At 36.5% G+C, this 14,821-nt stretch overlaps 1 protein-coding gene across 1 annotated transcript in view; it reads right to left on the bottom strand.

The window, feature by feature from the left end:
- Positions 1 to 10,464: 10,464 nt before the first annotated feature.
- RNASEH2B (ribonuclease H2 subunit B) overlaps positions 10,465 to 14,821 on the bottom strand; it is an 89,143-nt gene continuing 84,786 nt past the window's right edge. The window contains exon 10 of the mRNA XM_074217168.1: positions 10,465 to 11,766. Coding sequence (XP_074073269.1) covers positions 11,737 to 11,766 — 30 coding nt within the window. The 3' untranslated portion in view covers positions 10,465 to 11,736. The remainder of the gene's footprint in view (positions 11,767 to 14,821) is intronic.

Genomic DNA, 14,821 nt, shown 5'->3' with positions numbered 1-14,821 from the left:
TTTAAAGTTAACCCTTGGAGAATACCATCTGTATTCAGCGAAAGAATTGTGGAGTTTGAACAAAGACCAAAGACCTTCAATTTAGAAAAGAACCCACATCATATTATTATGTAATTTTGCTATCTTTTATACTTTATTTTTCTTCCTTAAGGATATGATTTCTCTCTTATCACATTCAACTGAGATCAATATATACCATGGAAACAATGTAAAGACCAACAGACTGCCTTCTGGGGGGGGGGTGAGGGGAGGGAAGCAAGATTAGGGGAAAAATTATAAAATTCAAAATAAATAAAATCTTTCTTTTTATAAAAATAATAAACTTTATTTTTCTATTCCCTATTTTAACTTCCATTAAAACTGAGTATACTGAATATAGAATCATAGATTTGGAGAGGATTTTAGTCCACCGATGTGTTGTACCTGTAACCTTTATATTAGACTTCTTTCTGATACAAAAGGCCCTCTTCCACTTTAGCAACCTTTCACCTCCTTGCTTTGGCCATCTCCACTTAGGTAGATAGACTGATGGAGAGTCAGAAAGACAGGCACATCAAGAGAGAGAGGATTCCCTGACACATACAGGAACAAAATGAGAGATCCTTTATCTCTCCATTTCAAGGCTAGAGTAGACTTCAAATGTTGTTTCCATGGTTTGGTTATCCACACACCTCTCAGTCCCTTGGACTGAGTTGACTTCTAAGTCAACTGAAATTTCTCTCTCCAAGATTACCAATAATCTCTTTAATCTCATAGCTGCTAAATGTGGGGGACTCTTCTTTGTTCTCATCCTCCTGACCTTGTGCAGTCACCCCCCCCCACTCCCCAATGAATACTCCCTTGGCTTCCACGTCACTGCTCTCTCCTGGCTCTCCTTCTATGAGTCTGATTACTTCTTAGGTTCATTTATAAATTCATCATTCATCTGAGAATCATAGGAATAATGAGCAGAATCAAAAGGCAATTGATTGATACCCAGTTCCGAAAGCAATTATGGTATTGATCTGTTTGTTTTTTAAATAAATTTTATTGATTTCTTTTGTCTTTGCATTGACAAAATTTCTCCCAAGAGATATTCAGGTAGCAGCCTTGGAGTGGAGGGGGGTATAGGCAAAACCAATCACTACAACAAAAATATTTGAAAATATGTGCCATGTTCCAAAGTGGTGGCCCCTCACTCTGCAAAGAAGTGGAAGTGTCTCTACATATTTCTCTTTGGACTTATGCTTGTTCTTTGCAGTTTTTGTAACATTTACTTTAGGTTTTTTTTGATGGTTGTTCTTTCCATTTACATTGTGGTAGTCATCTATAGTTTTCTTGACTCTACTTAACTTTTCATCTGTATATGTAAAGTCTTTCTTCTCTATATTCATCACATTCATATTTTCTTATAGCACAGTATTATTTCATTTCATTCATTTACCATAGCTTGTTTAGACATTTCCAAAAAGATACATTATTTCTTCTTCTTTGAAGCTACAAAAAAATACTGTGAATATTTTGATAGATATAGGGGCTTTCATCTACTAGTGACTTTTTTTTTAGGTTTTTGCAAGGCAAATGGGGCTAAGTGGCTTGCCCAAGGCCACACAGCTAGGTAATTATTAAGTATATAAGACCGGATTTGAACCCAGGTACTCCTGATTCCAAGGCTGATGCTTTATCCACTACGCCACCTAGCCACCCACTAGTGACTTCTAATACATATTAGTAGTAGTGGGGCAGCTAGGTGGCACAGTAGATGGAGCACTGGCCTTGGAATCAGGACAATGGCAGTTTGAATCCAATCTCTGACACTGTGTGACCTTGGGCAAGTCACTTAACCTTGATTGCCTCATATCCACGGCCATTTCCAGTCATCCTGATTACTATCTGGCCACTGGATCTAGATGGCTCTGGAGGAGAAAGTGAGGCATCCCCTCCTTCAAATCCAATTCACGTGTTTGTCATGGCATCACTTCCCTGATGTCATGGTCTTCTTTGAAAATGAAGGACAAAACCTTATATGTTAGTAGTAGAATCTCTGGATTAAAAGATATGGATACTTTAGTTACTTTATTTGCATAATTCTAAAGTACATGCCAAAATGGTGGTATTAATTTAAAACTCCACCAACAATGCACTAATATATTTATCCTCCTCAAAAACCTTCAAGTATTAATTCTTCTCATCTTTTGTCATTTTGCTAATTTGTTGAGAGTGGTGGTTTTGCTATGCATTTCTCTTATTAGTGATTTGAAACATTTTTTTCACCTGGTTATTGATGTTTGTTCATAGCCTTTCACCACTGATCCATTAGGTAATAGTTTTTGGTGTTATGTATATGTGTGTTTGCATGCATGCCTAGATAATATGTACGTTTGCATATAAGTTTGTCAACAGATTATGAATGTGTATATAATGTATGTGTATATTTATAGATATAGATGTGTTGCTTGTTTATATCAATAACAAAAATCTTCATCTGATAAATTTGATACAAAGATTTCCCCAGTCAACCATTTCCTTTTTTTATCCAGATTCATTAATATTTTTTTGTTAAGTAGCATTTCAATTTTATGTAACCAAATTATCTATTTTATCTTTATAATGATCCCTATATCTTGCTTGGTTAATAATATAACTCATACTCATGTCAGTGAAAGATATATGATCTTCTATTCAAAAATTTTTATGGTAAGATCACATTTTTATTTTTAATTTATTGTGGCATATGACATGGATGTTGATTTAAACTAATTTCTGCCAGACTGCTTTCCAGTTTTCCCAGCAGTTTTGATTAAATGAGGGTTCTTTCTAAACTAATTTATGTTCCTATAGGGTTTACAAACAGTGAGTTATGAAACCTTTTATTTCTTGTTCTCCCTTGTCTAGTATGTTTCATTGATCTACTTCTCTATTTTTGTTTTTAACCAATACCAAATGGTTTGATGACTACAGCTTATATTATAGTTTGATTCTGGAAGACGTATCACCCTTTTTTCTACCTTTTCCCCATTATTTTCCCTTAGTATTCTAGAATTTTATTTCTTCAAGTTAAAAAACCTATTATCATATTATGTAAAGTATCCTTTTGATAATTTGATTGTCACAGAATTAAAACCATAAATTAACTTTTGTAGTCTTTTCATGCTAGTCATACTGGCATGGCTCACCTTTGAGCACTGAATATTGTTCCAGTTAATTTAAATTGTTTCTTTTTTTTAATTTAAGAAGTATATTCTGTAATTGAAACTACACAAATGTGTAGTCATTTTTATGTCACAACTGACTCTTCATGACTCCATTTGGAGTTTTTCTTGGCAAACATATTGGAGTGGTTTACCTTGTTCTTCAACTCATTTTATAGATGAACTAAAATGGGATGAAGTTAACTTGTCCGGGGTCACACAGGAGTCTTCCTGACTCCAGGTTCAATATTCTATCTACTGTGCCACCTAGCTGTCCCCTTCTTTATCCTCAAAAATTTTATATATTTAGTAGCTGTTTTTAACAGGATTTCCCTTTCAAATGGATTATGTTGCTATTATATTACAATGCAATTGATTTTTATGGGTTTATTTTGTAGCCTGCAATTTTGCTGACACTATTCATTTTTTCAATTAGCATTTGTAAGGATGCAAGATTTGTAGATGGGGCAGACTGTCCTATGAGCTAGACAAATTGTAAGGCCAAACATAAGGGGATTGATCTGTTCTACCTTGATATGCCAGTGGTAGGGATGGAGACCCTCTGGGACAATATTGAGAAACCGAAGAAAGAAGGCCCATGCTAACTTGATTGTACGTGTATGTGTGTGTGTGTGTGTGTGTGTGTGTGTGTGTGTGTGTGTGTATGGATTTATTTTACTTATTAGGGTTAATAAGGTAAATTCAGTTGCTTAAGAGAGTTTACTCGAGACAAAATGGTATCATGGATTCCCACACCAATCCTGGACCAAGTCAAATATTATATAGAAACAGAACCAAGAAGGTACATGAAGATAGGGTCACGTCCAGTTTTCCCATGGGATAGATGAGCTTCTTTTGTTCTTGATGATTCTTCTATTAAACTCTAGTCATGTTCCTAGGTTCTTGCTAACACAATAGCAACTCATATCTTTCCTGGGAAAATTTCTAGTGGATCTCCATTGCATATGATGATTGCTTTTGTTTTAGATTTTTTTTTTCAGTGATTTAAAAAATGTCCCTCTATGTCTATATTTCATAGGGTTTTTAGCATAAATGACATATTTTGTCCCATACCTATTGAGATGATCTCAAGATTTAGGATGCTTTTGTTTTTAATGTGATTATGTTGATTGTTTTTCTAATGTAGAACTATTCATGATTCTTTGGTACAAATCCAATTTGATCATAGTGAATGATTTCTTGGAATAATTACTCTATTCTCATTGACATTATTTTATTAAAATTTTTTGAATTATTATTCATTAATGATATTGATCTATTGTTCTTCATCTTTGCCTTATCTTTCACTGGTTTAGATTAAGATGATATTAGTCCATTTTTCATTTTTTTCAAGGTAATGGGGTGAAGTGACATGCCCAAGGTCACACAGTTAAGTAATTATTAAGTGTCTGAGACTGAATTTAAACTCAGGTCCTCTTGACTCTAGGGAGGATGCTCTCTCCACTGCGCCACCTAGCAGCATGTCTTTTTTTTTAGGGGAAAAAACCTTCAAAACTTATTTTTTTATTTTTTGTGGAAAATAAAAGCAGAAATACAGATCTGATTTCAAAAAACTCCTGAAAAATGTTTCCTTAAAAATACCATATATGTTTCTATCACAACCCCCACCTCCTTTCCCTCCCCTCCTCAAGATCCCTTTTCTAGGTATTTTCCTCTTTCCCATGTCTCCTTCCTAGCCCTTACTAACTTCCAACTTCCCTCATTCTGTCCCTATTTGTTTTCTATTATACCCCCATTCATCTTCCTTTTTCTCATTTCTGTGGCAGTTTGTTCCTTATTTCTTTTCAAGAGAGAAATCTGGTTCCCCTCTCCTCCCTAGCATGCCAAAAAACCCATTCTCCTCACTTTCTCTCTCATAATAGTTGCTCTTCCAGTGTTCCCTGTTCTCTTCCCACCCGAGGACATGTTTAGTTTTGATATGATTCCCTCCCAATTCCCACCCACCCTAGCCCACCTGAGTTAAGTCTTTTCTATAGCTTTTTTAACCTATGATAAACCATCTCCTCCCATATTCCCCCTTTTACTACTTACATCCTATATACCATCCTCACTCCATTAATCTTCTCTTCTAGAAAAGTCTTCCCTTTTCCCTGGACCCTTTTAGCCTAAAATATAGGCTAAAAAAATAGACCCCCCCCATCATTTTAAAAGAAGGTTTGTTGATACCCTCTGCAAGATCCAATCTCCTTCCTACTCCCTTTGTCTTTAACCCCCTAGGATGGATATTAATTTTCCTGCAAACAGAAGAGTCCTTTTCCCACTTTAAACTTCCTCCCCTTGGGGAGAGAGGGTCCTTCACCACCCCTTTCTACCAGCAATCTCTTCATCCCAGAACCTGCCCTAGGTATCCCTGCTCCAGCTAGTAGAGGAGGTCACTGAGCTCTAACACACTGGCATCGAGGACATTCTCTGTTGGGATCTTGCCCAGCAAGATGATGCTCCTTGGGGTGGAATGGGATGGCAGGTCATGGGCAAAGCACACATATCGTAGTAAGAACACCAGTAGGGTCAAGCCCCAGAGTGAAGGTTGTGGGGAGGGGATTGTATAGGGTAGATTTCTGCATGAAGCCTTTTGCCACAAATACCACAAGAGTGTGACTTGCCACCTCAATGGACATTCATGTGATGGTTAAGGTTAATGCTATGATTGAAGAGCTTCCCACATTAAGGACACATAAAGATGAAGTACTGGGGTATCATGTAGAACAGAAGTTTTCATTCTCTGAAACACCTTTGGGCACTTGGGACACTTGATGTTCTTCAGGGTTTACCTACTGGGGACAGGGCTCCTCATGCCCTCATAACTCCCACTAACTCCATTGCTCAGGACATAGTAGCTGGTGCCAGGGCTTCATCTCCCAGCCCAAGGGTGATGCCTTCCCCAACCTGACCTCCAGGAAACAGCAACAGACTCTCCCCTTCTGTCTTCTGCAAGACATGCCTAGGGTGCTGTGCTATCATCAGGAGCATCAATAGTTTCTCCAAGATGAGGAGTCCACTATTGCCCCAAGGCCAAGACCCCCCTAAGACCAAGGCTCCCTCCAAGTTTTATCTTTAGTTTAGGAATTAGAATAATATTAATCTTGGTAAAAGGAATGTGACTTGAGTGCTTTTTTCCCCAATTTTTGAGAATTATCTGTAGTGATTGTACTGATTGTTCTTTAAAAGTTTGATAGAATTTCTTGTGGTTTCATTAAGGACAGGATTATATTCTTTGACAGTCCCTTTATAATTAGTTCAAGTTCCTTTTTGACATGAGATTATTTAAACTTTGTTTTCTGTTATTTGGGCTATTTTACATCTTTGAAGGTAATTCTCCATTTCCATTTCCTTTGTATTTTCATTCTTGTTAGCATAGAACTGATTCTATAGCTTCTGATTCTATTTTTTTTTTAGGTTTTTGCAAGGCAATGGGGTTAAGTGGCTTGCCCAAGGCCATACAGCTAGGCAATTATTAAGTGTCTGAGGCTGGATTTGAACTCAGGTCCTCCTGACTCCAGGGCCAGTGCTCTATCCACTGTACCACCTAACTTCAGTGATTTTAATTTATTTTGTTGGCAAACAAAGGTTGGAAAATTTCAATTTTGTTAGACTTTTCCAAAAAAATGGCTCCTAGTTTTGTTGAGCATTTCTATATCTTCCTGTTTTCCAATTTATCTATTCCTCTTCTAATTTTCTTCTCTTTTGTGCTTATTTTGCATCTGTTTTATTTGTTGAGTTTCTAAGTTTAAAAATGCATCTTCCATTCATTAATTCACTTTTTCTATTTAGTTGTTTGTTTTTTAGGGATATAATTTATTTTAAGAATTGCTTCACCTACATTGGTATGTTGTTTTTTTTTAGTTGTTTGCAAGGCAGTGGGGTTAAGTGACTTGCCCAAGGTTACACAACTAGGTAATTATTGTGTCTGAGACCAAATTTGAACTCAGATTCTCCTGACTCCAGGGCTGGTGCTCTATCCACTGCACCACTTAGCTGCCCCTCTTTCACAAAATTCTAAATTGTGTGATTTATTCTTTGCCCCACTTATTACTTAGGATTTTATTGTTCAGTATCCTTTTAGGTCTAGATTTTTTTTTATTTGTGTTCTCTGGATTATTATTTTCATTGCATTATGATCTACAAAGGATGTTTATATATCTTCATTTTTACATTTTTTGGTTTATAGATATAGAAATATATTGTGCCCTAATAAATGGTCAATTTTTATAAAAACTCCATGGGGTGTTAAGAAATTTATATATATATATATATATATATATATATATATATATATATATGTTCAATATTCCCACTTTGAAGATGTCATAAATCTTTTAGTTCTAATTTTCCTAGTAGTTGGCCCAATCCTATATTTTATCTTTTGTTAAACTTCCTGTTATTATTGCTGTTCAGGTCATTCAGTCATGACTAATTCTCCAAAGCCCTGTGAACCATAACTCACCAACACTGTCCACGGGGTTTTCTTGGCAAAGATCCTGAAATACTTTGTCATTTCTTCTTCAGTAGATTAAGGGGCAGATAGGTGGTACAGTGGATAGAGCACTGGCCTTGGAATCAGGAAGATGGGAGTTCAGATCCAGCCTCAGACACTTGACACTAACTACCTTGCTTCCACGGCCATCTCCAGTGGTCCTGATTCACATCTGGCCACTGGACCCAGGACTCTGGAGAAGGTGAGGCTGGGGTCTTAGCACAGTCCCCCACCCCCACTCAAATCCATTTCATGTGCTTGTCATGGCATTACCTTCCTGATGTCATGGTCATCTTTGAGAATGAAGGACCAACATCCAGGCAAACAGAAATTAAGTAACTTGTCAAAGGTCACACAGATAGTAAGAATCTGAGGTCAACATTGAACTCATCAGAAAACTCCAGATCCAGAGTTCTATCCACTGAGCCAACCATCTTCCTGCCATTATCGTCCAATTTGATTTCTCCAAAACTGGAAGGAAATTAAAGTCTCTTATTGCTATTGTATTACTGTATATGTCTTATAATTCATTAATTTTTGCTTTATAAATTTAGATGTTAAGCTATTTGGAGTCTATGCATTTAATACTGACATTGGTTTGTTGTTTAAAGTTCCTTTCAGTATAATGCAATTGTTTATCTCTTTTTATGTTTAATTTTGATCTGACATGATTACAACTTGTGCCTTTTTTATGGATTCTCTAATAAATGGTAAATTTTGTTCCAGACTTTTTTTATTGCATGAAAATCTTTGCTTTTTAGCTGTTTCTTAAAAGCAATAGTTAATGAGATTTTGTTTTCATGTCACTCTCATTTTATCCAATTATTTAATCCATTCACTAAATCATGAGTTGTGTATTTTTCCATTTGTCTCTTTTTTTCTGAATTAGAATTTTGTTTTTTGTTCCTCTTTTTTTTTTCTTTTAGGTTTTTTCCCCCAAGGCAAATGGGGTTAAATGGCTTGCCCAAGGCCACATAGCTAGGTAATTATTAAGTGTCTGAGGCCGGATTTGAACCCAGGTACTCCTGACTCCAGGTCCAGTGCTTTATCCACTGTGCCACCTAGCCGCCCCCACTGTGCCACCTAGCTGCCCCTCCTCTTTCTTTTTAAAGAGAGTACTTTGACTGGTTATTCTTGCCCTATCTACTTTCTTCTGTTATACCCCTAGTTTCATTCCCCCTGAAGCCCTGTCTCCCCTATTTGTCATCTCTTTCCATAGTTTTGAAGTTTTAATTTGTTCTTTCCCTTATTCTTTTTTTCCCTGTTATTAGTTTCTTAATTATTTCTTCCCCCTTTTTTCCTCATATATTTGCCACATTTTATTAGCTTTTTCAAATTTTCTTCACTTTACTAAAAATGATGGTTTTATCTTATTATCTTCATCAATTCTCTATCCTTTCTGTGTATTCTAAACTTTTACTTTTTAATTCATTGCCCTTACCATTTATTTATTTCTTCTTTAATGTCTCTGATCCTCATGGAATTAAAGTTTTCAGAAAACCTAATTTACTTTTGCTTCTAAATAATTTCTTTGTTATTTCCTTAGAGATCTTGCACCTTCTTATTTCTTTTTTGGTTGAGTCTTAAAAGTATTTCATATAGGAATAGAAATGACTTACATATTGTTTCATGATAGAAGTTTTTCTTGAAGTACACATAAACACACAAATAAGAGAGATGTATATTAGTTTATAACTATTGATGGAATTCATTATTCATGATTATGCATTTTTTTTACAAAAATGATTTTTAAAATTCTCAGACTCCATAGCCAGCACTCTTTCTTCTGTAGCACACCTGGTTTTTCCTGTATGGCGTGTCAGATCAGTCTTTGTCAACTGATCTCATTGAAGAGACTCTGTGATTTCTGGATTTGATGCAGAACACCTTGATTAGCCCAATTTCTTTCTAAATAAGAATACCTTAAGGACTTTATTTAGGGTACTTCCTCTTCCATTAAGACTTTGCATTGGACATATTATGACCCTGGAAAACATCTTTGGTGAACTTATATCTTCTTATTTTTTGACTTATTTGATAACATAATTAAAAAATTGTTAAAATTAAAAAAAAATTTAATGGAGTAGAAGATAGTAAATAGATTTTTTCTGTTATTTTATTAAACAGAGGTGAGAGATATATAATATTCCATATACTTTCATTTGAGGTCACTATATTGTTAGTTTTACTAACTAGTTTAACTTTGTGTTACAAGAGACCTCATAAAATGAGAAGGATCTGTAAATATTTGCATTATAAAAAGAAAATTTCAAAAAATTCTTTTAAAGTTAAGGGAAAAAAAATATATATATATATTTGTGTATATATACCCCTATAATATATCACTTACAGATCACAAATATTAAGTAAACTCTTCTTTGACCACTTTCTACTTAGATGTTAAGTGGATGAGAGAACAAAGAGAAGCAAAAGTGGAAGAGATGATGAGGGGAAATTCATAATAAGTGGAAATCCATGTGTGACTTCTGAGAGTTAAGTTCAATTTATCTGACAGAGTATTAACTATATTTCTAAAAGAAGATCATTTTTTAAAAAAGGGGACACCCCAATCTCACTTTCATAGTCTTCCTGTTGGAGTTAATTAGTGAACAGGCATCTTGTCAAAAAACATACTTAAAAGGAATTTCCATTATATATAACACATAGTAATCCAGCTTTTCCTTAAAAGTCTCCAAAGAGAGAAAACCATCTCCTAAGGCAGTTTATTTCACTTTTGGACAGTTTTAAGTGTTAGGAAGTTGTCCCCCCCCCCCCCCCCCCCCAGGGATTATACCCAAATTTGCCTCTTTGCAGCTTCAAACCACTTCTCTTGTTTTTGCTTTGAGATAACCAAAGGGAAGAAGGGTTAAGTATTGAACATGAGAGATCTTCAAGTACTTAAAGACAGTTGTCATACCCTCCTTACTCTTCTTCAGGCTAATCCTATCTCTCTCCATCTTCTTCCCATCCCCACCCAACCTATATTTCCAACCCCAACTGATTCTCTGAGTTCCAGTCCTACATTTCTCAGTTCCTTCAAGAGTCATCCTGCTCTTGTTACATGGCAAGTGGCTGCTAACCAAAACATCATGACATTTGTGCATGAATACCCACTCCCTTTCAGATGTATTCCCAATACACTGAAATTCCAAGGCAATTATTCCTTGGCTCCATCTCCGCCCACTGCTCCCCACCTCCCTCCTCTTCAACGAAAATACACATACCGGACAAATCTCTTAAAAATGAAGCCATGTTTATAGCTCTTAGAGACTATAAAATGCACATGTTTGGGTATCTTTATAAATTTAAAACAGCCAAATTGATATGGGGCAAAGAAGGGTCAAATTTTTTTTGGTTGATTTTTCTGGTTTGGGGGTATGTTAAAGGTTTGGCTTTTTTTTTTTAACTGTGAGTTGAAATTCAGTTCACCACAGCTTTTAACCTGGAGTCAAGTGCTTAGAGATGCACTGTACATACCTGGAAACATGCATATATCATGGAGAGGTTGACATAACCCCAGGGAAAACAATGCAAAATGGACTATTGCAGGAAGGTATTTAAACAACCCAAATTTTACAGCGAGTTTTTTGCAAAGCTGACATTTTGAACTTGGAGGTAATGAGCTGTGTGGTGTGGAGTTTTTTTTAGTTTTATTTTTTAAGAAGACAAAAGGAGGTCTGGAAATCTGACTTCTCTATTTTTCTTTATGATTATAGTACCTGAATGCCTCTGTGATTAGCTGTGAATGTACAGGAAGGGATAACGGGCAGTCAACACTTCTGAAAGGTTTTCAAGCTTTGTGGGAGAATCATATCAGTTGGCTTTAGGGAAAATCGTTACATGGTAGGATCGACTCTTCTATGAAGAAACATCCAAAATAGACTTAAAAGTGCTGAATAGAGTATAAAATTACATTCCAGAATGAAGTCTCTGATAAGTTTGTAAGTTTTAAAATATCCAGCCCCACCTCTCTTCCCACCATCATCATATTGATTTTATAGAAGATGTAGAAGAAAAAGTTGTGGTTGAAGTAGCAAAGGATGCAGCCCAGCTTCCTACTCAGTCCTTGCCTTAAGTCTTCTGTTGTCTTGGGGCTGCCATCTAGAGAAAGAGGGAAACAGAAGTGGTGTCCTAAAAGAGTCATTTCCATTGTCGGCCAAGGGCTCAGTCCTTATTCTGAATCTTGGCTTCCTTTTCAGGAAGTCATGCCTATTTCTCCCAGGAATGTGCTCCCTCCTAGAAAACAGCTGTATGTGGAGATGAAGGGAAAGTTGCTGTTTCTATGTATTTACAACACCTGTGACACTATTGTCTAGTTGTAACAGCAGCTAGGTGATACACTGGACAGAAGGCTGGCCTTGGTGTCAGAAAGTACAAATTCTGACTCTTATTACCTGCATGACTCTGCATAAGTCACTTAACCTTTTTTTTTCAGCCTCAGTACCATCACCTGTAAAATGTGGATAATAATTTAGTACCTATCCCCATTAGACTGTGAATTCAAGAGCAAAGATTTTTTTTCCCCTTTCCTCTTCTCTTTTTCAGACACATCTCCAAGTAAACCCATTCCTTCTAATTTCCTTTTCTCTACATCAACTCTTCAGACACCCAAGTTTGAACATTTAGGGGACTTGTCTTCACTTCTCAAACTCCATCAATTCCCAGATATTGCCAACTCCAATTCATTTATAAAAGCCTTTTTATCCTTCTTTTCCAGTTCCTCTGATGCTACTCTAATTTGTGGCCTTGTTACATTTCTTCTGGGCTATTTTAATAGCTTTTTTACTGGTCTTTCTGCCTCCAATCTCTAAACTTTTCAAATTATCTTTCACACTGGTGTCAAAGTAATTCCTTTTATATAATCTGTATAATGGATAGAATTAAGGCATGATCACATTGCTTCCCTACCTGAAGGTTTTAATGATTGATTTAATGATTTTAATGATTTATTGTTTAGTTATTTCAGAATTGTGTCCAATTTTCTGTTTTCCTATTTGGGGTTTTGCTGGCAAAGAGAGTGGTGCAGTTTGCCATTTCCTTCTCTGGTTCATTTTATAGCTGAGGAAACTGAAGCAACTATATTATGTGATTTACTAATAAGAGTTTGAATCCAGAGTTGAACTTCAGAAGATGAATCTTCTTGGTTCCAAATTCTCTGCTCTATCCACTGGATGATTTAACTGACCTGTTGCTTAGAGAATAAAAGTTATTTTACTCTATATTCAAACTCATGCTTCTCTGTTCATATTTCAGTATGAATGTCTGAATTTCAAGTCCCTCCACAATCTGGCTCCAATCTACTTTTTCAGTCACAGTGTATATTCCACCCTTTCATGATCCCAACTTTCTAGTCAAACCCCAAGCAAAAGCCAAAGAGCATGAAGACACAGTTCACTATTCTGAAAAGGACCTCTCCTCCATCTTCATGTGTTGAAATGAGATCTCTGTTGGACTAGAATGACACTGGGATTCCAACTTTGAAACAGTCATTTATTTCTTTCTGGTTTCAAATAAGAAGGCAGGTCCAACAGTTTATCCACTATATAGGTGTTATACCTTAGGGCTGTGCCTTTGGACCCAGCATTTAACCTAAGCCCCAGTTTCCTGAGTTGTAAAATGGAAAAGATAAAGTTTCTATGACTTATTTCACAGGATTGTTATAAGAAAAGTCATTGTAGACCTTAAAACCTGATATCAATGTGTTAATGCAATCCCTCTTATTGGACCAGATGGTCCATTGACCCTGTCTATGATTCCACATCATCTAAGGAAATAGAAAACCAACTTGGAAGTCAAAAAGACCTGAGTTCAGACCCTGTGTGGCTCTATGACCTTGCAGTGTCTCAGGCAGCATTTTAACACTGTAAGTTAGAGCTTAGCATAAATTTCCTCATAGGGAGCTCCATAGGTCTGGGCGGGGGGAAAGCAATTCGGGTGACTGAGCAACTAAAGGAATCAGGAAAGGTTTCCCATACAAGACAAATACTAGCTGAACCTTGAAGGAAATTAGGGATTCTCAAAGGCAAAGTTGTGGAGACAAGGCAGTAGAGGCATTGTGAAAAGGCATGGAAGGAGAAGGAGGAAGGTTGAGTTCAGGGAAGAACATTCAGTCAATGTGTTGAAACAGAGTTTATATATTAAACTAGGAAAGGTAGAATGATGCCATAAGGGCCTTAAATGATCAGATGAGGAATTTGTGCTTTTTTTTTCCTATAGGCAATTGGGAGTCACTGAAGGCTCAAAGGGAATATCATGCTCAGATTTCTGCTTTAGAAAAATTATTTTGGCAGCTTTGTGGATGATGGATTAAAGAAAAAGAAACTAGCTTGGAAGAGAAACTAGAGATCCCAGAAGTCATCTACATAGAGATGATAGTTGAACCAATAAGAATGGAAGAGGAGTGAGAAGGAGAGAGAGAGAGAGAGAGAGAGAGAGAGAGAGAGAGAGAGAGAGAGACAGAGAGACAGAGAGACAGAGAGACAGAGAGACAGAGAGACAGAGAGACAGAGAGAGACAGAGACAGAGAGTCAGAGACAGAGACAGAGAGACAGAGACAACAAAAGAGATAGAGACAGCAAAAGAGAGACAGAAAGAGGCAGAGTGAGAGACAGAGACAGAGGGAGAGACAGACAGAGGGACATACAGAGATAGAGACAGAAAGAGACAGAGAGGCAGAGACAGAGGGAGAGAGACAGAATTTCAATCATGGAAATGAGTGGAAATAATTCATATTTTTGGTGTCAAAGGCCCTGGGTTAAAACTTTAGTATTTCAAATTAATACTTGTGGACTTTGGGCAAATTGCTTCATTTCCTTGGGCCTCAATTTCCTCACTTGCAAAAATGAGGGGATGAATTAGATGACCTCTGAAATCTTATAAATCTTTGATCTTGTGACTTCAAATTCAGTATTCCTTCTACCATATTGATTTTCTGGATTTTTATCTAAATCAAATGCTCCCAGACCTTAAAGGACTGCTCTTAAGTCAAACAATCACTAATCATTAGATCTAAGTTTGAAACCAGGACTTTTGACTCCAAATCCTGTGTTCTTTCCATTGTCTTCATATAATGTAGCCCAATATGTGTCTAAAAAGGAAGGACAGAAAGTTAGAGCCAAGAAAGCCAGAGTAATAGCCTGGGCCAGAAGTCAAAGCA

The sequence above is a fragment of the Macrotis lagotis genome, chromosome 1, assembly GCF_037893015.1.
Source record: "Macrotis lagotis isolate mMagLag1 chromosome 1, bilby.v1.9.chrom.fasta, whole genome shotgun sequence".
Taxonomy (NCBI): Eukaryota; Metazoa; Chordata; class Mammalia; order Peramelemorphia; family Peramelidae; genus Macrotis; species Macrotis lagotis.
The sequence above is the reverse complement of the archived record's forward strand: the minus strand, read 5'-3'. Positions and strand labels throughout refer to the sequence as shown.